General features: G+C 40.0%; 2 protein-coding genes across 3 annotated transcripts; both read left to right on the plus strand.

Moving 5' to 3' along the window:
* Positions 1-395: 395 nt before the first annotated feature.
* LOC122990196 (probable carboxypeptidase X1) lies at positions 396-27,189 on the plus strand. The gene is made up of 14 exons (XM_044363390.1): positions 396-940; positions 10,075-10,184; positions 10,281-10,420; positions 10,976-11,060; positions 18,700-18,859; positions 18,952-19,043; positions 19,939-20,062; positions 21,650-21,846; positions 21,953-22,132; positions 23,493-23,690; positions 23,820-23,916; positions 24,782-24,921; positions 26,023-26,125; positions 26,540-27,189. The coding sequence occupies exons 1-14, from the start codon at positions 619-621 to the stop codon at positions 26,842-26,844; spliced, it is 2,253 nt and encodes a 750-aa protein (XP_044219325.1). The 5' UTR covers positions 396-618; the 3' UTR covers positions 26,845-27,189.
* Positions 11,802-16,865, plus strand: LOC122990194. Of its 2 annotated transcripts, none has more exons than XM_044363389.1 (4): positions 11,802-12,224; positions 12,397-12,501; positions 13,586-13,773; positions 14,629-16,865. In XM_044363389.1, exons 1-4 carry the CDS (start codon positions 12,090-12,092, stop codon positions 16,517-16,519), a joined length of 2,319 nt encoding a protein of 772 aa, XP_044219324.1. In that variant the 5' UTR covers positions 11,802-12,089; the 3' UTR covers positions 16,520-16,865. The 2 variants fall into 2 exon arrangements, with proteins under 2 accessions (XP_044219324.1, XP_044219323.1); XM_044363388.1 differs by having other exon boundaries at positions 11,804-12,224; positions 12,394-12,501.

Raw genomic sequence — 27,189 nt, forward strand, 5'->3', positions numbered from 1 at the left:
TTTACAGTTCATAAAACTCCTTATTTATCTTATACTGACACTTTATTGCAGCCCCTCAGTTCAGCCTCAGTTCAGGACACAGAAAAGCTTCGGATCCTCACATCTGAGAAGCTGCAACCTGCAAATGTTTGGTATTTCTGCCTAAAAAATGACTGAAACAATTAGTTGATTATCAAAATAGTTGCTGATATTTGTTTATGTGTTTGTTTATTTATTAGGATACCCATTAGCCATGCCTTAAAGCACAGCTAGTCTTCCTGGAGTCCATGATCAATTTTCTGTTCATCGACTAATCGTTGCAGTTCTACAGTTGAGAAACTGGAATCAGATAAATTTGGGGTATTTTTGCTGAAAAAAAGACTGCAGTTATTTATCAATTATTAAACTTACTTTTCTCTTCATCAACAAATTGTTTCAACTCTCTTTTCTACAGAATCTTAATTAAACACTCTTTTTTCTACCTAATATTATCTGCACAAAAGTATGTCTTTTATTTTTAAACTCTGTGACCGGAAGTTGCTTTTGCGTTGCAGGTGTCTTGACGGCGTTGCAGAGCAGCAGGTCAGGGAGGTTGAATGAGTGTTTAGTGTTAGAGGGTCTCTGCAGGGAAGAGTTACTATGGCAAGAGTTCTGCACCTCACTTTGCTTTTATTTCTACATTATGGATCAATTGTTCTGATTTCCACCAGACCTGCTGATGACAACTCTGCAGTGAGACCCACTGTGGATTCAGATGCAACTTTTACTACAACTGTGAGCAGTTTTTCTACAGGAAACAGCACTAATGTTCCCACCACAGGACTTTATAGTAAGTCAACAACTAAACCCCCCACGACCACAGCAACAACTGAACGTCAGACTGAAGGTAGTGATAAAAAAGTAGCTCCCAGAAAAGAAGCTGAAGAAGAAGAAGAAGAAGAAGAAGGTCCTTTGGAATTTGGTGAGTGCATATCAAAATTGTATTTTTGTAAGTTTAAATGTCTTTAATTGATCTCCAATGATGGAAATAATAACTTTACAGTGAACAAACTGAACACTAAAACCTTTGTTTAATATTCCTTTAAGGATTTATGTTTTTTTTGTGAGATTTGTTGTATGATTACTACTTCATGGAAATATTTCCATGAGGGCAGTTAAATTAATCAGCCTAAATGTACTAAATGTACTTTTTACAACTTTGTCAACTGCTCATTGGTTTCATGCGTCTCATTACTTTCCTCATAAAACGAAACAGCCGTGATGTAACATTCTGCGTAAAGATGTGCTCTCTTGACCTTCTCTGTGAACAAAGAAACCAAAACTCTAATATGAGGAATATGTGTTTTTTTTGTTTATATCTTTTAAAAACAGATCCAAACTCACAGCTGTCAGGGTTCTGGGAATAATCCTCCTCTGTGGGTTTCTTACTAGACCGAACTCAAATATGTAAAAGATCTCTTAAACAAAACCTCAAGGCTCATGACTCATTGATATGCAGTTGAATATTGAAGCCTCAAGGTTTCAACTTCAAGCCAAAGAATCCTTCAAGGTTCCTCAAAGCTTCTTAGATTCGCCGGGTAAAAAAGCTCTCTGTTGGTCTACATATCTGCGGTCAGAGAGTCAGTGTCCGAGGGTTGGGGGAGGATGTTCCACATTCTACGCTGTGTGCTGTGAGACATTTTAGCCTTGTGTTTTCTGCTGATGAAAACCAGATGCTTGGTGTGATGCCTCAGGCAGAAAAAAAAACAAGAAAGAGACCCCTCGCACTCTGTAAGACCGATCATGTGTAATGTTTGTCATGCAGGCAGACTGTATATTCATCTACACACTGAGCTGAATGTAAATAGATGCAAACATCTGCAGCCAAAAACTCCCCCCACAGCAGCATTTACATTAATTAATTCAGTCTCAGGTTTGAAAGCATGTTTGTGCTGCTTGATGTGCCCTACAGCATCCTCTGGAGGTGGACCCCAACCAATGTTAAAGGAATAATTTGACATTTTGGGAAATATGATTATTATATTTCTTTAATCTTTAATTTTTTTATTCATTTCATTCAAAGAGTTGTTTATCAGTTTTGCTGTAAGCTGTAACGTGTATTTCCCCTGTGGGATCAATAATAAAGTCTTATATGTTATCTGTTTCTTTCCGAAAGTTAGACAAGAAGATCAATACAACTCTTATCTTTGTCCTTTAAATATGAAGCTACAGACAGTTAGCATAGCATAAAGACTGGCAATAGGGGGAAACAGCTAGCCAGCTATTCTGTAATGATGTATATTGTTTGTTTAATCTGTACAAAATCAAAGCGTAAAAACAGACTATTAGTGAACTTCAGAGACGCTGGTAGTCAGATTTTTTTGAAAAGGATATAACATGCTTTTTGTGATTTTCTGTCATTTATATACTGTAATGATGTCTATGTTAAACATAGTCAAAGTTCCAAAACTTGAGGTGAACGTAAAACCTAAAAATGCCCCCTGTAAGTCAAAAGTCAGGGTTTCAGCCTGTTCTGATCGCTTCGTTTGCAATGTTAACACTACTTCCTCCTCGTGATGACATCATATTGTTTGCACATGCCCACAAATTGCTGTTGATTCGGTAGCCTTTGTTGCTAAAGTTGTACTATGAGTTGTTCACTCACATATTTCAAATTTGGGCTCGAACATATTTGAGAAGTTTCCATTTCAAGTAAAGAACGAGAAAAAGAAGTAAAAATCTTACTACTACAGTTTGTTGACTTAGTCTCTTAGCTGGCGGAAGTCTGCCAAGGGGCAGCTTCAGGAAACTAACCAATCAGAACAGAGCGGGCTCATCAGGAGGCGGGCCTTAAAGAGACAGGAGCTAAAACGGCCTGTTTCAGACAGAGGCTGAACTGAAGAGCTACATAAAGGGCCAGTATAAGATAAATAAGGAGTTTTATGAACTGTAAATCATGCAAGAATATTCCAGTAGAGCCCCTGAATATAAATACAGACCTTGAAATGTGCACGATACGTCCCCTTTAACCAGGCTACTGGTTTACCCCTGTTTCCAGTCTTTATGCTAAGCTAAGATAACCAGCTTCATATTTAATGGAAAGAGATAAAAGCAGTATCATCTCATTTAACTGCAAGTTAGAAAATAAGCATACTTTCCAAAATGTCAAACTGTTTTATTTGAAAGTTAAGTTTAAGTTGCAAAACAGTTTTTCTTGGTATATTAAACTATATATATAAACAAATGTATAAAGTCTAATACTATAAGGTATGCATGTGTCTTGCTGTGCATAAAACAGTTTGCGTTTTTGTAGAAAAGAGGTCCATCAGGAGCATTAAGGTAACAAAGAAGCCCAAAACGGTCCCGAAGAAACCCAAAGTCATCACCAAGAAGCCAAAGGTTGTTAAGAAAGACAAACCTCAGGTCAAAAAAAGTGTGAGCCAATCAGTGACCAAGGAGACAGTCGAACGTATGTATGAGGATAAGCCTCAATATATATACAGTATGTCAATCAGTCAGTCAGATATTAGTAGCAAATAGTTTTCAGTGCTTCCATCTGCTTTAAACATGTGGGGTTTACTGTCAGAACAATTCAAGTGGTCTTAGTTGAGAACATTTTTGATCCAGATGTTTGTTCAAGATCAACTTAAAAAGACTTTCCTGGGAATACTGAAACTTGCTGGGATACTGAATTATTCTTTCAGGTAAACCCCGTCCACAGTAGCATCAAACAAACCTTAAAACTATTTGCTAAATTAACACTATTAAGTGTTAATTTTTCTGATGAGACTGGTGTTTCCCCTACCACGCCACAGTGCTGATGGGAGACATACTGTATATCTAAACCTTTATAGGAATTGACTTAATCTGCTGTTTTAAATCATCGTTGCTGCGATTTGCGACTCACCTAAAAACAAATCTCTGAGAAGACTGGGAGCAGCTTCACCTCTGTCTGCACCAACACTGTAAATATTCAGTCAAAAGAGTATCATAGGTGATGTAGTTTCTCTTATCTGTTGCCAGCATTGCTCTATGAAATTAGTTTATTCATATCTTACATTTATATATACAGTACTGTGCAAAAGTTTTAGGCACTTTAGATTCATATCCATTACGCAACACCATCAGGGAGGCGTCTGATCGGTCCCAAATTTATTGTGCAGAGAATGACCCTAAAACTACATCCAGAGTCATAAAGAACAATCTTCAGTGACAAGAAGAACAAGGAGTCCTGCAACAGATGGTTTGGCCCCCACAGAGTCCTGATCTCAACATCATGGAGTCAGTCTGGGATTAACATGAAGAGACAGAAGCAGCTGAGATGCTGAAATCCACAGAAGAACTGTGGCGACTTCTCCAAGATGCAGGAACAACCGACCTGCCGAGTACCTGAAAAACAGCAGGTGTACCGAGGAGAACAGCTTGGCCACACCGAATAATGATTTCATTTAGGTTTCTTCTGTTTACTCAACTTTATATGAAGTTAATAGATAAATAAAAATTATTCATGGCATTCTTGAAAGCATCTTCATTTCACTTTTAATTCCTAACTCTTTTGCACAGTACTGTATATTAGTTCCAAACCATTTTACTATCAAGGGCTCCTTCGGATTCACAAAAAAAAAGTTTTTTGATGGCATTACCATCTGTAAGCACGCTGTAATGTATGTGTGACAAAATAATCTCAACTCACAGGCCTTTATCATGTGACCTAAGTAACATATACATAACAGTAATATAATTTAAATATAAAAAAAGACAGGGAGGTCAAAGTGACTGAAAAGGTCTAATGTCAAAATCATCTTTCAATCCATGAGGAGATACATTATTCAGGGTATATATCCAATACGTCTCCCTTTGGAGATTTCATTGGATCTATTTAGAGATTTTATATTTTGTTGTCATACAAAAGTACTGTATTCAGTAAGGTTTTACTTCTTTACTGCTGAAAACTAATCACACAGGTAGAGCAGCTGCCAGTCTTCCTGATACACAATAGAAAAGATCATCAGAGAGCTTGCTGGCCACAAAATGTCCCGTATCTCTATTCACTGTCCTCTGCAGACATGTTTCCTGCACAGTGCCTGTAGTCAAACAAGCTCCTTGTCTTCCTGCCTTTAACTTCATATTTGTCCACTTTTCTCTTCCTATCACTCACTTTCTGTCCCTCTCACACAAACCTGAGCTACTTTCTAAGGACAATCATTATGATTCATTCATGATTAACATTGTGGTAATATAAACAACATGCACACACACACGCCATGATGTGGAGGTTTGGTGTCATAGTGTAGTTTATCCTGTACAGTCTGTTTGCTTTGCATGTCTCAGTTTCATCTTCCAGAGAGCTGAAATTGGTTTTCCAGCTTCTTTGTGTATCGGTTCTTGTAAATGTGTGTGTATGTATATATACATAGCTCATGTCTTACAAATACTTGTGTGTGTGTGTGTCTGTGATGTGACGTAGATCAGTAATCCAGCCTTTTAGAACACATTAACTGCACAGAAGTTCCCGGATTCAACAAAACCAGAGACTTGTAAGCATAGTGGACTATGGATGAGTCACAAACAAACATTGTACCTGAAGATACACAAGAGATAATCTTAGAGAATGAAAACACAATGAACCAGCAACTACAGAGTCTGCTGATACATCTGCTTCTTCAGGTTGTCAGGTTGTGAGTCTATAACCGAAGCAGAAAGTTAGAACCAGGTCCGGTTGTTCTCCAGAATCTGAACCAGGAGGAGTGGGTCACACACGCACAAAGAGAAAATGGTGAACCAGACTTTGGAGGGGCTCGCTGTAGCTGAAGGCTTCCGCTCAGACATGAAGAGAACAAAGAAAGTTTGCAAGGTCATGCTGAAAGACCCAGTTTCTGCTGGAGTCCGTCATATTAATGCAGGATCCAGTTGTGGACGCGGCCGTCGTCCAGTCAGTGCAGACTCACATCAAAGAGCTCTCTGCTCGACTTGCAAAGAAAGCAACCTCCTGCAGTTTGTGGAAAGACGTGCTGCATTGTCTGATGATACTCATCCTCTAAAGCAGCATATCAGCAGCTGCAGGAGGCTTGCAGCACTGTAGCAAAGCAAATATATAAATACTGAGAAAATGTTATATTCGTTACTTTTTTGTTGCCTATTGATCTATTTATTTGTTCTTTTTGGAGAACTTTAGACTTATCATGCTCAATTACTGACATATTTATTCCCTGTGTCACTTTTAATAATCCTTTACTACTTGTGGGCAAAGAAACAAACATTTTATTAATCATTTGAATTTTTCATATTTGAATTGTTCAACTGTAACTGTTCTATTAGTATTTTCTGTAGACTTTATTATCCAACACGGAGGTCTAAAAGCTGCTTTAAAGTCTGCCATAAATATAATTTTGGTGAAAGAATCTGGTGGTTTTTGGATCAGCAGCTTGAGACTCAGAAGGGAAGTATTTCCTCCAGATAACTGAGCCAAACAGGACGCTGTTATGATGCAGAATGAAGGAGAGACTTTGTAGGCTTGTGAAAAGATGAAATGCTCTTTGTGTAACAGTGAGCGGAGCAGGTGGAGACAGCAGGCGAAGAATTTATCTTTATTTAAGACTCGGGAGTGCAGGCAAAGCAGGGCGGGGCTGACGAGGCTGATGCAGGGCAGGTTTGGAGGCAAAAACACCATGACCGTGATAAGAAAAATAAAGTCTTGATAAAGAGACAGGATTGTTATTCAAAAGGCCCAAATCACCTTTACGAGCCCTGGAGAACGTGTAACTATTTGATCTCAAAAGGGAGGCAGAAATAAAATATAAACTCTGCTATAAATCTCTGCTTTCCTATAAAAAGCCTGACTAATCTCCCTTCTTGTATATATGGATAATCAGTTTTCAATATGTGTATTATTGAGGTCGTAGTGGGTGGTGGTGATGTACTGGAGTGCATTATATTGAAAAGTGTTCCTAATATTTTGTCACCCTCATGTAAGTTAATGAGATGGACAAAATATTAAGAACACTTTTCAAATTAATGAGTGTGACAGTTTGCAAGAAATTCACTTTTGATGAACAGCTCTGATTTGATTTATGTTCCAGTAACAACTTGAGTTTCAACCACCAGAAAGAGATGTGTTCTCCTCCGTCATTTGTTTTTGTAGAGGCCATTTTTGGCAGAATTGTTTTTTTATAACTAGATTTTCAAATTTAATACCAATCTATCAGTAAAGGCCACCAGCACATATCCTGTAATCACTCAATAAACACACAAAGAGAGCATTGTCAGGTTATGAAATAATGTAATCAAATAATACAATCAGAAGTATAATGCATCATTGTTCCACCTAGCTATCTTTTCTTTGTCTGGAAAGTTGGCTCTTAACCAGTCCCTTAAATACTACTTGTGCAGAATTTAAAACATGTGTCTACTAACCTTACAGGTCAGCCAAACAACCCTCAGATAGAAACACAAGTCAAAAGTTCAACTAACCCACGACCATATATGACAGCACTCAAACATGCTCCAAGTAACATCACAAAATAACATTAGTCCCGTATTAAATTAAGGACAAACCACACTAACCTTATCAGATTAACACATAAACATCTACATAACTATAGTTTATCTTATCACTGGCTCAGTTAAAAGTACAACAGAATAAACTAACTGTTGAACACACAACTGCTTCATCTGACACAACAAAGGACTAAGTTTAGAACAGACACAGCACAGAGGGATTTAGAACAGGTGTGTAACACAAACTATCTGTAACATGTATGATATATTCAAGAAACACATCAAATGATAACCTACTATTCAGTTTTCTTTCATAATCCCAAAGCTCACACCCATTTTCTTGGAACTGGTCTCAGTAAAGTGCCTTAACGTTTGACTTGGCTACTCGTGAGTTTGAATCACTTGAAATGTTGCACAATTATTACAGCATTTTTAAAGGGCAGATTTATTATTTTTTGGGTTTTTTTTAAAGTTTTTACATCATTCTGTAATTTCCCAGTAGTGTTCCATATATTTGAAAATTCATATTGTGCTCGAAGTACCTCCCGAACCCTTCTAAAAACTTTTTCCCACGTAACCTGATGTAGGTTTCTGCATGACGTTGCTACATATAAACCGATATAAAGAGCCCGCCTTGCCAGTAGCCACAGAGACAGACTGAGCTCTCACTGCTGCTGCTGCTCAAAGATTGAAAAATAAACCCTGAGTTCTGCTCCCGCTGGCAAACTGCTCCGGATCAGAGCAGAATTCGGTGTGAACTCATGCTCTAACATACGGCGAGGGAGTATGTTAGGAAGACACTACCAGCAAACTGGGCGTGTGTGTCGGGTGGGAGGGAGGACTAACAGATAAGGAGGCGTTTCTATTTGACCAACATGGAAAAAAAAACGCAGATGGAGTCACCCTTTAAAGAGAGGAGAGAGATGTGATAAGTGAGATCAACAGGAGAGATGGGGCTGCTGAGACGTACTTAAATACTAGATTTAAGTTCCTTATCTTACCTTCTCTTTGAGAGAACATTAAAGACACATAATAATGACCTTCTTCCTATAAAAAAAACTTTATATTTCAGTTCCAACAAGTGCTCAGAAGATTTGCCCCCAAAAGAAACAAAGAGTTTCTCTCCTTATAGAATTTATTTACCCAGATAAGCTGAGTTATGAGCTGCTTCACTGTACAATCACTTGAATGGTATTATCTTCTGGGCATCATTGTATGTTTGCCAAGTTTCTCTGGCTCAACATCAGTAGTTTCAACAGAAATCTGTGGTTTGGCAGGGATCCAGCGGTCAACTGCAACAAAGAGACATTACTTTTTTTAGAAGCTGAGCAACATTTCGAGTCACAACCAGCTCAGCAGAGATCCTGCAGGACTACAAGGCAAAAAGGGGGGAAGGGTCCTTAAATACTAAACACCACCTACATTTAGAATTAATTTATACTGCTTCTATATTTTGGCCGGAGACTCTTTAGCAGCCAGTAAAGCTTCCTGGCAGGAGGAGGCAGTTTGAACCAAGCTGAACCCTTCAGACAACGAGAGTCTGTCAGCGGCTTTAGAGGACGCTGGACACGTTTAAAGACATTTCAACATTTCTCTTTCCTGCCCTCCTTTTCACTTTTATTTTAAACTTGCTTCTTTGGCTTGATATTTAGAAACATCAGTGTCGGAAGAGTAAAAGTTTCAACATCTCAGCATAAAAAATACTCAAATACAAGTAAAAATATTCAACTAAAGACAGAAATTATAGGTTTTGAATGTTGGTGGTGGAGAGCGCTGTCTGACACATATTATATACATATATATATATAACCTTGTAATCTGCAATTTTGTTATATCTTCATTTATTCATGTTTTTTTCTCATCTGTCATTTGTTACATTGATAAAATGTGACAAATCTCCTTTATTGCTACATAATGCCTGCGCATTGTACACCATTTAACCTACATAGAAACACAAATCTTTTTCTCCTCTCACAAGGTCAAGTTTGCGTACATATGTCCAACATTATATATGTACATGTGAGTGTGTTTGTGTAATTGCAGTGCATTTAGTGTGCAAACCTGCATACACTGTGATACTATACAGAGCAGTGAAGTATGTGGAGATGCTGGTTCCAGAAGTTTTCTTTGCACTAGTTGAAGTTTGGTTTTGAAATTTGACTTTTTTTTTACTCTCCCCCACCAGTTTTGTTTGTCTAATGGCACTAAACGCTACAGCAGCCATGACTTTCATCTGTTATGGAGATGATGTTATGGCTGTTATCAGCACTATTAGTTGTGGAACTGATCCAAGATTGATCAAAAATCCAGAACAAGTTCAAGAAAGCTTAAACACCTCCATTAAAGCAGTGCAGAGGTTTGATGCCACAATGCTCTATGGGTATTGTAGTTGGCTTCTTTCCTAAAAAAAAGTCTTGCAATCTCTTTCTTTTCAAAACAGTCTTTCATTGTTTGTGCAGATGCTTGAACAGATGTTTAATAAACATCTAAATGCCAACGCTCTACTAGTCTGACTTTTACCTCTGGAAACGTGGCTTTCTCTTACTTTGCTACTCTGCTGTTTACTGACATGATATGATGATGTTCATATGGTAAATAAACATCTCTTGACTGTGTCAGAATGTCCTCCGCTGGGTCTGGAGTCACTGAGGGTCAAAGACACTCAGCTGAGAGCATCGTCCTACAAGCGCCGTGGTCTGGGCCCCCACCGCGGCCGACTCAACATCCAGGTAACCAAACAGACTGACGGCAAACCAAAAGTTTAATATATTATAAGCTATCTACAGAGTAACATGATGTGTTTCCTGTGTGTGTGTGTGTTGCAGTCAGGCATAGAGGACGGAGATATCTACGATGGAGCCTGGTGCGCTCAGTACAGAGACAAGAACCAGTGGTTCGAGGTCGACGCTCTGCGGCCGACTCGCTTCACTGGGGTCATCCTGCAGGGTCGCAACTCCATCTGGAGGTCAGTACTGGAAGTCACCATTTTCTGACTGAACACTAGGAAATGTATTTTCATAGAGCAGAATGAAAATGTGTCTCTCAAACCAGTTCTCTAAAGTGATATTCCCCCCAAAGGCTATCATTCAAGTTTCAAACATTTACCCACGTAGATTTGAAAGGTGGTAATAAAATAGAAATGAATGACTGCAGAACAGGCCTGAGAGAGTCTGTCTGCTGATGTCTGTAAGTTGGAAACTTAACATATTCACTCACTGCAAATAATATGCAGATTCTAAATATAAAGACGTTATTTAAATTAATTTATGTCCCCTAAAAGTGGGAAACTATATATGAAAAGTAATGTGTATTTTGGGTAGAGTATCACACATATACCAGGCTTGTCTTCCTGGATATATGTATGTGCAGTTTTTCTCTTAATTGGTGGATTTTGGACCCGAGCTCCTCTGCACGGTTTTTGTGTGTGTGTGTGTGTGTGTGTGTGTGTGTGTGTGTGTGTGTGTGTGTGTGTGTGCATCACATGTGATACTAAATAACTACATACGTCTTGTTCACACAGTTGGAACATGGTTCATTCCTACAAGGTGCAGTTCAGTAACGACTCTGTGGTCTGGAAGCCGTGTATGAACGGGACTGAAGAGGCTGTAAGTCTGTTTTTTTTTTTTTTTTAATCATTAGATCTACTCTGATTCTCTTTCATTTATTTTACCCACTTCCACATTTCACTTTCCAAGTGCTGCCGCTTCCAATTGAGGTCACCTCCATGTATTAACAAGAATGATAAAGTTATAATTTTCCCTACAATAAAACTAGCTGGAGAGTGAAGATGTAAATCAAATGCAACCTGTGCAATCTGTAATCATTCCTCCTGTTCATACTGGCTATTAAAAGATCCTCTTTTATATGTGCTTTCGATGTAAATGATGGAGGCCAAAATCCACAGTGTGTCCACACAGTCATTTTATGAAAAAATGCATTTAAAAGTTGATGTGAAGCTTATGAGGCTTCAGTAGTCTGAGTTAGTCAAGTGGATATCTGACACATTTACAGTCTTTTTTAGCATCAAATTCCCTCTTTGTGTTTCCTCGGACACTGTTTCCCTGTTGAGCTGTGGTGAAAGTATAGTAACAAAACGAAGGACTTTGGCGCCAAAAAGACTGAAAGATATCTACTTGATTTGACTCATTTGAATGCCTGAAGCTTCATGTTAGCTTCAGATAAACTCCTAAGTATTTTTTTTTTTGCACAGAAGGACTGTGGATTTTGTCCTCCATCATTTACATTGAAAGTTCATCTTGTAATGGTCAGTATGAACAGGAGGGATGATTACAGCAAGAAAAACATGTTCATTTTGGCTCCTGTCTGTTGTTTTAAAACTGACTGAAAGATTGAAAGATTATGGTTTGGGTTAACATAACTAGCCTGTTGGAGTTAGAGAAACATTTTGGTTTGAGTCAAAATAAGTAGTGGAGCTTCGTCGCCATGGTTACAATAATAAACACTTATCGATCGTGGTCATTCTTTAAAAAAAACAAAAAAACAAACACAGTTTACAAACAGAAACAAACAGAAGTGTCCCATTTTTAAAGTCCAATGTTTAGCTAGTTAATCCAAACACCCACCGGGACCACCTCCCCACATTCGCTCTGCGGCTCGCGGGTGTCCACGAGACGATGGAGGGCGGCGGTGAGACACACACACGTGTGGACCGGAGCACCGGCACGCGCTCGCTGCTTTTACCGGCATCCCGCAGTGAGCGACGGGCAGCGGCGACAACATTTCTGGCAGAGATGGTGCTGAGCGACGAGGTATTTAATATTATATCATTCAAACAGGTTTACTTGAAAACCGGGTTTTATATGTGTAACCTTACTTCTGTAAACTTGTACATTTATGTTTCTAAGTTTTGTAAACTGTAAACAGATATAAAACCATGTTTTCAAGTACACCTGTTTGAATGATATAATATTCCATAAGGAGGAGGGGGAGGAAGAGGAGCTACTCTGCTCCGACATCCTTTCATCCTTCATCAACAGCCTGCAGGACCAACAGTGGGAAAGAATCCGGGAGAGGATGAGAGAACCAGTAAGTAACAACAACACACCTGATATGTCTGAGCATTTTTACAGAAAGTCTGGTTTCTGTTAAAGTCTGAAGTCATAATGAAGTAGATAGTTTAACACTTTCAGCTACAGAAACCAACAATAGCTCGAGGTTGTGTGTTATTGTTTAGAGAATTTAAAGCAAAAAGTCCCAAATACAGATGAATCCATTCAGCAGCGCTGCTGAACAGATTATGATTTCTATTTTTTTAATTAATTAATTAATTTATTAAATCTAAGATCGATACAGTTTTAACACTTAAAAAACAGTTATTTTAATATGAGAAGTACCTGGTGAGTCCTGGGAAATGTGTTTTAGTGGAGAAGAATGAAAATGTGTTTTTCCAACCGGCTCTCTACAGTGAAATTCCTCCCAAAATCTGTCTGTGGTGTCTCCTGATGTCTGTAAGTTGGAAACTTAAAACTATTCACACACTGCAAATGATTTGCAACCAAATAAATGTTTATTTAAATAAATTTATGTCCCCTAAAATTGGGGAACTACTGAATATATGAAAAAGGTTGCAATTATTATATTGAACTCAACACTTCAGCTCATAAGTGTTGTTTCAATTCAAATATTAAGGAAAACAACATAACAAAACTAATACTTTTTTTGCCTCAACTGCATATTTTGGGTGGAGTTTCACTTTATGACACAAATACCAGACTTGTCTTCCTAGATATTCTGTATGTGCAGGTTTTTTTCTCAGATGGTGGATGTCTTATTTTGAAAATCATCTCATGATGGACACACACCTTACTGTAACATAAACTTGACCTTTGATCTCTTGATTTTTAACATTTTGGGACTGTTTTCTAAAATAAATCATACATTTTGCCAAGATCTATACAGTTTTAACACTTTAAAAACAGTAATTTTAGTATGAAAAGTGCTCAAAATGTGTTCAAAGATATTAAATTTACAGGTTCTGTTAGTGAATTTAAAGCAGTTGAAATAATTCAATATCTTATTTCTGGTTTTGGAAACGTTTTAAGACAGAAGCTGCAGTTAAATCTGTCCAGCGAAGTCGATATCAAACAGCTTCTGTGCGTTTTCCTTCCAGCTGACTCAGGCTCACATGGCCAGGGTGTCCAGGAGGATCATCAGGGTGGTGTCCGAGCTGGTGTTCCAGCTGCTGGTCCCGGCCCTGATGGTCCGTCTGCAGACCGATGATGTTTCAGAGGCTTCGGCCAGCAAATCAAGCGAGCAACACCATCACAGCGAGGGGGGGCCTCGGAGCAAAGACAGCAGGTTGGAAAGTCCACTCAGATACACCTCATACCTAAACTATCCTTATATGTGTAAGGCCAGGAAAGGGTGTAGTCAGGGTCAGTCCAAGCCTTTTGGGTCCTAAATAGGCATCCGAATCACAAATTATCCTTCAGTTTGTCTGTTAACAAATTATTACTACTTAATTTGATAACTCATGATAATAAAAGAATATGAAATAGATTTTAAAGCAAGATATTCCTTTTAAACTGTCATTTTAAAATGTTTATCAATAAACTCAGACAATTAATTTGATGAACAAATAATAAAATCATTAGCAGTACAGCAGTGGATTTAAGCAAAATGCAAACAGAGGAACCAGCAGGACATTTTAGCACATGAGTCTTCCTGTAGAGTTGTTTTCCTGATTAAGAGAGAATAGTGCTTAAAATAATTAGTTGATTAATTGATTAGTCAATGGGGAAAAATCCATTAATTGTTCTTTTATTAAGCAAAAATGCTCCTGTGTGAAAATCAGCTGATCTTTGGTATAGTTTGTATGTATCTTTGTTGGTCCGGCATTTTAAGATGTCGTCTGGGGCTCAGAGGAATTTCAAACAACATTTTTCACTGTTTCCTGTTTAATTTTATAGACTTAACAATTAATCAAATAACGTAAAAATTAATCAGTAATGAAAATGGTTTCAGCGCTAAAAGAAAATGCTGTTGCATGTTTTTGTTTTATTTGAGACTGTGACTCTTTTTTTACTCAAATATGCAGGTGAAATGATGAAATGTTCTGGAGCCTTAGGTCTGTAAAAAAGGACTTATTAGCAGATATCAGTAAGGCAACTGCTGATTGTGTGATTGAACTAATCAGTGATTGTTTGTTTGCAGATCTTCCCCTGTGATAGTGAGAAACCTCGCTGAAGATCCTCTCAAGAAGTATTTTAGAGTCAGTGAGGAGAATCTGGCCCCGGCGTTAGGCAGCTCCGCCTCCCAGTCGCCTGCCAGAAGCATGCTGGTGGAGGTTGTGCAGCAGGTGAACCAGGGTCTGTCTGTACTCGCTGCCTACACTCCGCCTCATGAGAGCTCTGCTGAAACGAGAGCAGAACCGGCCCAGGAACAGGTGGCTGAGGTCATGTCTGCCACCATGAAGTCCTTGGGCTTAGCGGGCGAGGCCCTCGCTGAGGTGGCGTCATGGCAGGATGTCGATCAGTTTTTGGAGTCGGCACCGGGGGAGGTGATCTCGGCCTTGGCTGACAGCTTGGCCATCTGTCAAGAGAAGAGAGAGGCAGGTGTGAAGACAGAAAGCGCTGCTGGGAGAATCCTGAGACACCTGGCCGTCAAAATGAGATGCCCAAAATGTACCAAGGAAGAGACAGAAGACCAGTGTTTGGACAAGTTTGATCGGGACAGTTTGGAGGACTTCGGATCGGGCTACTTTTGCTGCTGCTGGTACCTTGACAAGAAATTTCAGCGCTCTACCGGCAAAGTAAGAGACGCCTTTGAGAAAAGCCGAGAGGATGAAACACAAGAGGAGGCAAACCTTGAGAACAGAGATGGGTCACATCTACAGGACATAGGGTATCCAACGAATGTGTCTCCTGCAGAGGTCGTCAAAGACCTTTCATGCAGGAGGTTTCGCTGTACCAGCCTGACGGTATTGAAGGGATTCCTCATGAGGTTACTGGTCATGTTTTCCCCACAGAGCCTTAGGGCACTGTCCACCTCATGTGAACCTGTCCTGGCCTCAGTGGACTCTGCAGCCTCAGAGATGCTGGACGCTGTAGTGAACAGTGTAAATCAGCTGTGTCAGCCACAGCCAAGAAGGTTTACCTTCCCGTGGCAGCAGACTGAAAACACTACAGTGTCGGAGGACCAAGTAGCCTCCACGGCACTGGTGCTGAAACTCAGCTTGCAGGAGAAACTGCAGAACTTTTTCAACTTCCACAAAAAGGTTTCAGACAAACTGGAGTGCAAAACGGAAACGTCTACCTCTCTAAGGGACATGACAGACGAGGACACCCAGGAAGACCCTGCTGTGCACAGCATCCACAGCGCGGAAACTGGTTCACGAAAATCCAGGGTCAGCGGCATGGCAGATGTGGTGAGCTCCTTCATGAGCGAAACAGAGCTGTCACTGAAACAAGATGGCAGCATCGGCCAGAGTGCTGATGCACCGCTGACCAGGCTGGAAGAGCTGATCAGCCACGACAAGCTGGTCACGTTCTCTAAGCTGCTGGCGGACAAGGTCAGCAGTATGTTTCACAAGCAGGCGCAAAGTCTGGCTGACTCTCAGGATCCAAACAGAAACGCTCGGTCCGATTCAGACCTCAGCCAGCCGACGACAGGTGCCGTCGGTGTCATCACTCCTAGCGAGGAGGTGTACTTATTCGTTGAGGAGGCTGTGAAACGCCTGCTGACGTCGCTCCTCTTCCCTCCACCATCCTGGGGAATGGGTCACATGATCCAAGTTCAAAGCGGCGCCACATCTGCTGCCGACTGGGCAGAGTCGGTCAAGAAGTACGACAACGTCATCAGCCGCTTCAGTCAGATGTTGGCCAACCAGGTGATGGCAGGCCTCAGGAAGGTGTCTGCTGCCGCCAGGCTCCAGCAAAACATACAGGACCCTCTGAACGCCCAGGGAAAGGACACCCAGGATGAGGGATGTTCTGCGGATGAAGTTCCTGATGGAGACACCGAGCTGGAAAAGAACCATTTCTTCCAGGAACTACCAGGCAGGATCAGGAGGAAATGGAGGACACTGGCTAACAAGGAAGTCTAAACCTTTCCCTATCCCTAACCCCAGCAACCCCTACCTTCCCCTATACCCTCCTATTCCCCATTCCACCCTAACCCTAACCCCATCCTTCCCCTACACCCTCCCGTTCCCCATTCCACCCTAACCCTAACCCCAGAAGCCACTACCTTCCCCCCACACCCTACTACCCATCCATTTCACCCTTCCTCATTCCCCACGTCCTCCGTCAGCTCAGGAGTTAAATGTTAAAATGACTTGCCAACTACGCTCCACTCATTCCCAGCTGGTCCTAATTCATCTATGAAAAAAACCTTTAATTTTATGTAGATATAAATAAATAATTTCAATGTTGCCTGTTTTTTCGTTTAAATATGTGTCATTATATGCGTTCAGGTGTGTTTTCAATCATGTGGTTCTGTGGTTCTGTCTGAAGCTGACAGAGGTTCTAGGGTTACTCAGAAGATTACTGGTTTTCACACTAAAGAAGGCAAAGTGTTGATTTGTAGAGTTGAAAATAAAAAGATTGAATTGGAATTTCTTGGCTACAAAAAAGCTGCTACGAGTCAAGCAGACTTGTAGGTAAACATCAACGTATTTGCAGAGATCAAACTATCCTTTAGTTGTATATAAATAATCAGTTAATAATTTAAAACTCTTGTCAAGTAAAAATGCACATTTTTGGCTTCAGATTCTCAAATGTGAGGATTTGCTGCTTTTTTCTGTTTCATATCATTGTAAACTGTATATTTTTGAGTGTTGGTGAGACAAAACAAGACATCTGTAAATACTGTCTAACATGTTCTTGACTAAAATATGAATCAATTCATAGGAAAACTAATAGATTAACTGACAATGAAAATGATTGTTGTAGCCCTAAATTTGAAAGCATAGAGAGTGGTAGTTGGTTTAGCAAGAAAGTTGAATAATTATGAAGAATTGACAAGTTATTAATAACTCATTTACCTACACTCTTTTCTGTTTTCCATCTAACTACTACTTAATTTCCTAATTATGTCTTTAAATGTTAAATATGAGTGTATGTACCAACTATACCAACTGAACTAAACTAAACTGTTGTATGAAATTACATAATTATTTTCTAGGTAATTTCTAAAAATTAACATCTACTGTACATACCAGCAAGTTATTAGGAACATTTCTTGGAAGTTTGTATATAAAAAAAACCACAACTAGAGATCCATAAAATAAAGGATTACCAAGAGATTATAAACTCTCTACCTTAAGTGAACATATGATGTAACCATCTTGTAGTTGCTAAGTTGGTACTTATATGTATGAAGTAATATATCATTATACTCTCCCCATTGCAGAAGTAGAATCTCGTGGTGCTCTTCATACGGCATGTTTTACTGGTTTTGGTCAAATTTAATTGGAGTCTTAATTGTAATTTGATTACATTTTAACCGTAATGCTTCATGTTGAAACTCATGCAGCAGATGCTGAATGCCAGTATATGGAAGAAAATAAGAAAGGGAAAGTCATTACAGTGTAATTTATCCACAAGCTGTTCCCATCATTCCAACAAAGGCCTGTAAAGGAAAACTTAAATGGGAGACAGGCTGCCATGATGGAGAACTGATGGAAGGAAAGACTCTGTACTTTTGTACAAAATAATGTTTTCTTTTACAACCTTATGTATACATCCTGCAGGGGACAAACACTTGTAAGTTCCTCCTTTTTGTTAGGAGGGAAGGTTAAATTTATGAAACTCCTCTTCCCTTTGGTTATTCAGGATGCCAATGCAGGTTTGGAAACATTTCAGACTTGGTTAGGTTTGTTTATTTTACTGGTCTTTCTGGCATGTTTGCCACAGCCACAGCTGACTGTGAAGTGTCAATCATGCAAAGATTTTTTCCAAAGGGCGTCAGACCGGTAGCCTGCAACATTATATAACTGTATCCATTTACTGGATGTTTTTCAAAAAGGTTTTAATGTTTTATAGGAACAATTGAGTAAAAATAGACATCTTCCCACAAGGCACTTTATAGGTCTTTTTGTATTTTGTTGAGCATAACACAAGTATTCAAAAGTGTTCAGAGAGAAAAACAAAGCACCCCGAAGCAAAAGAGAGTAGAAGATGGTGAACATGCACAAACGGAAGCTAAAAATCATGATCATCTTCAACCACTTGTCCACAAGACTCTTAAATTCTCCATATTTCACCATGTCTTCTTGTGTTTCAGGTGTTTGAAGGGAACCAGAACACAGAGATAGCTGTACTCGCCCTTTTCAACACCTCCACAGTAGCGCGTTACATCCGCATCAACCCACAGACCTGGTACCAGAACGGGACTCAGGGTGATATCTGCCTGAGAGCAGAGGTGTTGGGCTGCACGGTCCCAGGTACAGGAGGCAAACTGCTGGAAACAGTTTTTATCATTTATTTACACTATGTTTGGCCACTGTAACACACACACACTTTTCTCATTTTATAGATCCTAATAACATCTACGCTTGGCAGACGGAGCCGATGGAGTCCAGAGACAAACTGGATTTCAGGCACCACAACTACAAGGAGATGAGAAAGGTGGGCATGTATGACTTAAAGCTTTGCCATCAAGAAATATTCTTTATAAATAAAACTCTGTCCCATGTTGACAAACCAGCTAGTTTTTGTTTTTTGCAGTGAGTCCAGAAAGCTCTCAGAGTGTGTGGTCTGGTTTCAGTGTGTGACCGTAGAACAAATATTATGGGAGGTTTCACTCCTTCGAGGCAGCGTCCTCACTGTGCTGCTACTACCAGCGGTCTGTTTGGAGATGCCGCCCGGCATCTGAGGGTCAGGAAACAGTCCACAGAGGCAAACACTGATCCACATTCCACATGTGGAAACTCATTTAGCGTTTTAACACAACTCAGGCAGCTAGGGGTCATTTAATGAAATAATAATTGCATATTAATCATTTGTTTAGTTTAATCAACTGGCCACTGCAATCTCACCGGACAGATACTCTCTGCTGAGACCTCCAGTCATTACTTTGTTTGTTAGTGTGAATTCGTTATATTTATACACTTAACCACACTGCATAAATTAATCCTGGATGACAGAAGGACACAAATATTCAACAGTGGCATTGATAAGAGGAGAGTCAGGTCAATTCCGGTAGTCTTTGTTATTAAGCTTTTGTTTCAAGATGTTTTTGTGGCTTTTATATTTCATTTTCATGTGTAAGAAACAATATTTTAGACCCTCTGCTGGGATTCAATCCCATGCCTCCATGTTCATGTGCAGCGTGCTTCCTCACTACAATATATTCATCACTGATGTGCATTTAATTGATTAAATTAATAATCAATGACAAAATGTGTTTTTTTACAGCTCACAAACTCCGCTCTGAATACACTTGAGCAGTTTCTGGTAGATGACAGTCACAATCTCACTTGCTCCTCTGAACAGCTTTTTTTTATTGTTTTTCTTTCCCCAGTTGATGAAATCGGTGAACGAGGCGTGTCCTGACATCACCCGCATCTACAGCATCGGGAAGAGCTACACCGGTCTGAAGCTCTACGTCATGGAGATCTCTGATAACCCAGGAAAGCACGAACTGGGTGAGACACACTGAGGAGACGAGACGTGAGAGAAAACTTTCCAAATGTGCCTACATCTGCTTCACCGTGGTTTGTCTCTAAAGTGTGGAAGATCCACATTTTCATCAACCAAAAGCTAAAAATCTTTGTCCTGACTTTTTTAATGTGCCATTATTTATTGTCAGCAGCAAATTCAGTACTCAAAAAGCAGCATTAAAAGCAGTTCAACTTCTTTATCTAAAACTACCACGTGTTGCGCTGCAGTGGGAGGAATCATTTCATCTAATGAAGGCCAGATCCTGCTTCAGGGGTCAGAGGGTCACATAGGACTTCTACAATGGCTGCCACTGTACTCCAGTCCTCCAAAACTACTCCAGCACTGTGTGAAACATAGACCCGTACAGAGCTGAGTTCCTCTTCGTTTATTCTGAGGCATACAAATGTTTTCTTTGGCCTCCTCTGCTAAGCCCACATGGCAGCAGAGTGGAGAGGTTTCCGCGCCAAAACACATGGCAGTGAAGGCAGCATGGACGAGAGGAGGGAGAGTGGAAGATAGATTGATCAGTCGTGTAAATGTGTTGTTATGTAATCCTAATTGTGATTATGAAAGGTAACAATTGTTTAAACAATCATTGAGTCTTAAGTGTTTTTTAATGGCTCTGCGGATTGTTTGCAGACTTTTGTTTTCATCTGTTTTTCCCTCCATTCTTCTGATTCACATAATTGTTTTATCCACTTCAAAGTCTTTTTCCAGAGATCAATGTTGGTTTGGTGCTTTCTTGGTTCCAAGAACCAAACACGCAAATTGGATTCAGAGTAGTCATATTTCCCACCCGGCCCCTTCCTTCCCTCTCCGCAGTTGAACTATGAATGTCTTTCTCTCTTTATTTCTACGCTGTTGCTCTCTAAATATAGAAGCCCATTTACAAACCCGACCTTTTCAAACTAAAAACTTCTAAATAAATAAGGATTATTTACTAGCTGCATTACGAAATGTATCCTAACAGAGATGCTTGCTGATGATTATGGGCTATTATTTGCTTAGAATCTGGACAAACCCAAATCAGCCAAATCTCAGAACGACTAAATGAGAAACTCATCTCAGTGTACAGTGTTTTGTTAGCAGGAGAGTGAACTGAGACTCTTCCTCGTAAACAGTTTTGAGGAGGATGTGTGAGATTTAGGAGCTGCCTGTCAGCGCAATGTATGTGGACCGAACAGGAAGCAGCTCCAGGTCTTTCATGGCTTTCATGCAGCTGTATTTTGAAAACACAGAAAATTTCAAGGACACTCTTCATCCTTTTTGCATGTGATATTTACTGCACATGTGCATATATGCATATATGTTGGAGTGATTATGTGACAGGCCGATGTGATAACAACACATTGTAATTATCAGCTGTTGGAGCATTCTTAAAAACATTTGCCTTGTGCAGTCTTTCTTGCTCCGTCTTGATTTAAAAGTTTTAGATAGACCTTATTCTATCTGTATTAACTCATTTGGCCATTTTTGGACATTGCACATCAGCAACAGCATTAAAAAAGCATTGAAATATCAGATGGTACAGTATATCAGACCCTGTCCCTGTGTGTCGGCGTCCCCTGCAGGAGAACCGGAGTTCCGTTATGTCGCAGGGATGCACGGGAACGAGGTGGTGGGCCGGGAGATTCTTCTCAATCTGATGGAGTACATGTGCCACGAGTACAAACAAGGCAACCAGCGCATCGTCCACCTGATCAAAGAGACTCGTATCCACCTCCTGCCCTCCATGAACCCCGACGGATATGAGATAGCCTTTAAAGAGGTGCCTGGAGCTGCATTTAGTCCGAGATTGTGTTTTATAGATGAATAAGGTGACCAGACATAAACATGACTAACTTCACAGGCTCCATCCTTCTTTGTTTATTCAGGGCTCGGAGATGGCAGGTTGGGCCACTGGACGTTACAGCTATGAAGGTATTGACATGAACCACAATTTTGCTGACCTCAATTCAGGGATGTGGACCGCCATCGAGCTGGAGACGGACCACTCCAAACTCATCAACCACTACTTTCCCATCCCTGAGAAATACACCTCAGAGGAGGCCTTTGTAAGTTTTAAATACAAAATACCACATTTGGGAAAGAAAAGTGTTGAAAATCAGCTCCAAATATCTGTCATCCTCTTTTCCAATATTTTTCTATTTCTAAAAATAAAAACTCTCCGTTCCTGCCTCTTTAGCTCTTTATCCGATTAGTTTTCTCTCATATTTGATGAGAACATTGTAAAGGCAGCATAGCTTTAAATTATTTTTTTTTTTACATGTTTATGTGTTTCAGTTTGTCATAAACATTATCATGCAACAGGAACAGGGTTTGTAGGAAAATCAGTCTCAAGTTAAAGTTGAGAAACATTAGATTTATTTATACTATTTATATAGAAACAGCAGCACCAAACATATTGATGATTGTCTCATTTTGTTTAGTGATTAATTGAATTGATAAATGGGTGACTCTTGACTTTAAGTCCACCTATTTAGCATTAATGGTTGGTTTATAACACACTAAAATATAGTTATAAGCGAATATAAGGACATTTTTATATTATTACAACTGTGATTCACTATATTGATATTCTCCCCCTCCCTCCTAGCTCTTTCTTCCTCTCTCAACCCAACCGGTCAAAGCAGATGGCCGCCCACCAAGAGCCGGGTTCTGCTTGATGTTTCTTCCCGTTAAAGGGGAGTTTTTCCTTACTGCTGTCGCCAAGTGCTTGCTCATAGAGGAATTGTTGGGTCTCTGTAAATTAAAGAGTACGGTTTAGACCTGCTTATAAATGCCTAATAGGGCGACTTAAAGTAAACTGTTACCAGTAAATTATGTCTCATGTTGCTACATGTTGCATTAAAGCCACGGTCTGTAGAATTTTAAAATTGCAACTCTGGCGCCCTCCAGTGGCCATATATAAAAAAGACACGAGTACAGACAATGTGTTGCTGAACATTTAACTCATGACTTATCAGCTGTGTCCGCTGTCATCGTCTTCCTGGATATTCCCATAAAACAGGAAAACATGGCTGTTAGTAGCAACAACAGCATGAACATGAAAGAACATTACAGTTTGCCCAATTTAAACAAATTCCTAAAGACCCCTCTCCATTTTTCTCTCATAAATGGCCAAGGCGATGGTTTTTGCTTCTGGTTCACAAACCTCTACTTCTTTTATTTTTTGCAACATTTCAAAAGTTTGCTTAAAATTCACTTGAAAATGAGATGGAAACATGGCTACTGTCTTGCACAACCTTTAATGGTATTGTCTCATAAAGCCCATGTAGCTTTGAATATGGTCATAAAACTTCGGGAACATGGTTCACCTTTTTAGAATGATGATGATGAAAGAAACCCTCTATTAGAAAGTTGTTAAGTCTGTCTTCTTCTACTGTGTTTCTTTGTCTAAATCTCCGTCACTAGGTGGCATCAGAAACTCGAGCTGTCATCAACTGGATGCAGAACATCCCATTTGTTCTAAGTGCCAACCTCCATGGTGGAGAGGTGGTGGTCACCTATCCGTATGACATGACCAAGGACTGGGCGCCTCGCGCGCACACACCCACTCCTGACGAGAGCTTCTTCCGCTGGTTGGCCACAGCGTACGCCAGCACCAATCAGGTTGATAGTCCTCATCCTGTCACTCTCTACTCTTATTTTTCAAACCTTGATCTTCAGGAGAGAGACCAAATTAGGGATCAGATGGCACCACTATCTACTTAACATGTTCTTTTAATTTCATATAACCAGATGATGTCCAACCCAGACCGGCGGCCGTGCCACAACAGGGACTTCCTCAGATACAACAACATCATCAACGGAGCCGACTGGCACAACGTACCAGGAAGTAAGAATGTGTTAATTTAACTGGATCTCATTTGATTTAAAGCTCAAATCTGTACAGTTTTAAAATTAATAAATCATTATTATATCTATTGATGGTGGTGAGGTTTGCTTGGTGTCAGCCTCACCCTCTCAGTGAGGCTTACACATGAACTAATTGGTGTATCTTACTGTCAATCAACATATGAAGAGTCCTGTTTTTGGTGTGCTATCATACTAGTTATTGGTGCATACATACATACATACATACATATTAGTTATCAGTTATGATGTTTTTCATAAATAATTCAGTGTAGTTGTTCATTCTTGACCTCTAATAAGACAGAGAGGTTAGAGAAATGATTTGACAGCTTTAATAATGCATAATACCTGTGTTATTTATTGATTTTAAGATGCTGTTGTAAATAGTTATTGTCAGTCACATCAAAAACCTTTCAGATTCTGCATATTAGTTGGATCAGTGCTTCGTAATGAGCTTTCATATTTGACACCTTCATTTTAATAAATGTATTATGTAAGTTAATATTTCAAGGCAGACCTACAGTATAAATGTATAAACCATCATAAATATTGACTTCATTTTTAAACAACTGTTGTCACTCTGAAAAAGAAAAACGTGCAAAACATTCACATTTGAAGCTAATAAGAGACTTTGAGAGGCAGGTAGATGAATGGAAGAATTAAAAAAAGACTGTTTGAAAGGGTTGAATACTATATTTGTATTCTCATTACCTGGCTGACTGATGACACTTTCACTGCAGTCCAACGGTAATGTGATGAAACAAAACTTCACAAAGTGGCATTGGATGTCCTGTGTTAATGCGTGGAAATGGACAGATTCAATGTCTGTATTTGTTCTGTCGTCGCAGGTATGAATGATTTCAGTTACCTGCATACCAACTGCTTCGAGGTGACGGTGGAGTTGTCCTGCGATAAATTCCCTCACGCCAGCGAGCTTCCTACTGAGTGGGAGAACAACAGAGAGTCTCTGCTGGTTTACATGGAGCAGGTCTGGATGCTACTGCTTAGATCTACAAAGATGTTGATCATTTAATAATCTTTTATTGCTTTTCATCTTTAGTTCCTCTTCTTTAAACGTGTTTTTTCTCTTTTATATCAAAACACTCTGCTCTCTATCATGTCTAGACGATCCCTCTACCCTGCATATTCCACATGTACGGGGGCAGCTGAGGTGGATTACTCTTCAAGACACATCACCTGTGGTGGCCTCGCTCTGATTAGCGACCTGTGGTTATATAAGCACCACTCATGTGTGGCCTCTCTGATTTCTTGATTTCCATGGTCAAGCAGTCAGATGTGTGTGTATCTTGAGAGCATTTGAGTTGTGCATGTTTTAGCATGTGTGTGTTAAGAGAGCTGGTCTACTGGCTCCTCTCTGGATCGATGCATTGTCTTTTCTACACAGGCTGGTGGAAGCGTGGCAGCTTGCGGCATGGGCTTTGCCGGTCTGCTTGCAAAGCCAATTTTTCACGTGAAATTCAACCTCGGCGGAGGAAGTGGCCGGTGTGCTTCCCAGCTGATCGCTACACCAACATGGCCAAGTGTGGCTTGAGTGTATCAGCTGCAGCCGATAGACATACTTTCCTCTCAGTTCACAAGCATTCACATTTTTTTGTGTGTGTGTGTTCGTTGTGCTGAGAATGGAGGATGATCATCATCAACGTGTGCATTGAGAGACTATCTCTCCAGCTAAGAGCCGCTCTGAAACGCATTCCAATCAAGGTTAAGTGGAGAGGCCACGCACGGTGCTTATATAACCACGGGTTGCTAATCAGTGCATGGCAACCACAGGTCATGTGTCTTAAAGAGTAATCCACATTAGCTGCCCCCATTGAGGTCAGTCCCCATACATGTAGAATATGTAGGGTGGAGAGTCTCTCCAATCAGAGAACCTGGGTTACAGTGTAACCGTCCGTCAGGCAAACATCCCTCCCTGAACAAACAGGGTGACGTCACATCTCAGAGCAAAATGAAAATGTTTACAATATCTCTTATTTGTGACTTATTCACCAGCAAATTTCTAATTTATATCCACAACACTGATAAAACAGTAATAGCTCATTGTTTTTCTTTAATGTTTTTTTTTTAGGTCCACAGAGGAATTAAAGGTGTGGTTCGGGATAAAGACACAGAAGCTGGTATCGCAGACGCCATCATCAAGGTTGAAGATATTGATCATCACATCAGATCAGGTACAGTCTTACATCTCACATGAGATATGAATTAAATAAAGTTTTTAGTTGGAAAACATAAAGAAAACATTCTGTACACACGTAACAAATGTACAAGTTGCTGTTAAAAGTAGTTTTATATTTACTCCTCTTTATCAATTTTCATCCAAAATAAACAATTTAAAGTTATCTTTAAAGCTAATTTGATTGATGCACTTCCTTGCACACTTCTATATGAAAAAGAAGAAATGTATTGTTGTAATAAGTTGAATTAAGTGTTTTAACAGTACAAAAGCCAATGGATTTGACAGATATATTTCCACCTTGCCATATAACGTAATGGTATTTGATTTAAATTGTTTGTTTTCATCATATCCTGAGTATTACTTCAGGTCACTGCTCACAATCGTCATCCTCTGCCATCTCCTCTTCCAGTGGCTGATGGTGACTACTGGCGACTGCTGAACCCTGGTGAGTACCGGGTGACAGCCAGCGCAGAGGGCTACTTCCCCTCCTCCCGAACCTGCCAGGTCATGTACGACTTCTACCCCACCATCTGTGACTTCCGCCTCACCAAGATGCCCAAGCAGAGGCTAAAGGAGATTTTGGCGAAGGGGGGAAAACTCCCCAAGGACCTGCAGCTCCGGCTGCGCCAGCTACGTCTCCGTAAACTCCGCGTCACCACCAAAGCCATCAACCGGAGGCGTGCTGCCGCCGCCAAAAGGGTGAAGAAGGTGTGATGATGATGATGATGATGATGATAATGGAGGATAATCTGAGAACAAAGCAGGACTTAGTTCAGTTCATTCTGGGTTCAAAAACAACCTATCTTCACTGGAGTCATGTCAGTTTTTTATTTTTTTTTTTAAGTTGTTATTTATCCAGGACAAGACAGCTGGGCACCATGCTTCAGCAAAACACAATGTTTTTACACATGTAAACAGTTATGAACAGTTTCATCCTCTGCTGTGGAGCAGCAGAGCAACTGAGGAAACAGTTTATGGTTGACGTTAAAGGACATGACTGGCAATTTTCTATATTTTTCTTCAACAAATCTCATGTGCAGAGCCAAACCAACAATGAAT

The sequence above is a fragment of the Thunnus albacares genome, chromosome 10, assembly GCF_914725855.1.
Source record: "Thunnus albacares chromosome 10, fThuAlb1.1, whole genome shotgun sequence".
Classification (NCBI taxonomy): Eukaryota; Metazoa; Chordata; class Actinopteri; order Scombriformes; family Scombridae; genus Thunnus; species Thunnus albacares.

Coding starts and splice junctions, on each gene's coding strand:
- LOC122990196 (XM_044363390.1), top strand. CDS start 619: ATGGCAAGAGTTCTGCACCTCACTTTGCTTTTATTTCTACATTATGGA. Junction 941..10,074: donor AGAAGGTCCTTTGGAATTTG/GTGAGTGCATAT, acceptor TGACTGTGTCAG/AATGTCCTCCGCTGGGTCTG. Junction 18,860..18,951: donor GTTGGGCTGCACGGTCCCAG/GTACAGGAGGCA, acceptor CTCATTTTATAG/ATCCTAATAACATCTACGCT.
- LOC122990194 (XM_044363388.1), top strand. CDS start 12,090: ATGGAGGGCGGCGGTGAGACACACACACGTGTGGACCGGAGCACCGGC. Junction 12,225..12,393: donor AGATGGTGCTGAGCGACGAG/GTATTTAATATT, acceptor ATATTCCATAAG/GAGGAGGGGGAGGAAGAGGA. Junction 12,502..13,585: donor GGGAGAGGATGAGAGAACCA/GTAAGTAACAAC, acceptor TTTTCCTTCCAG/CTGACTCAGGCTCACATGGC.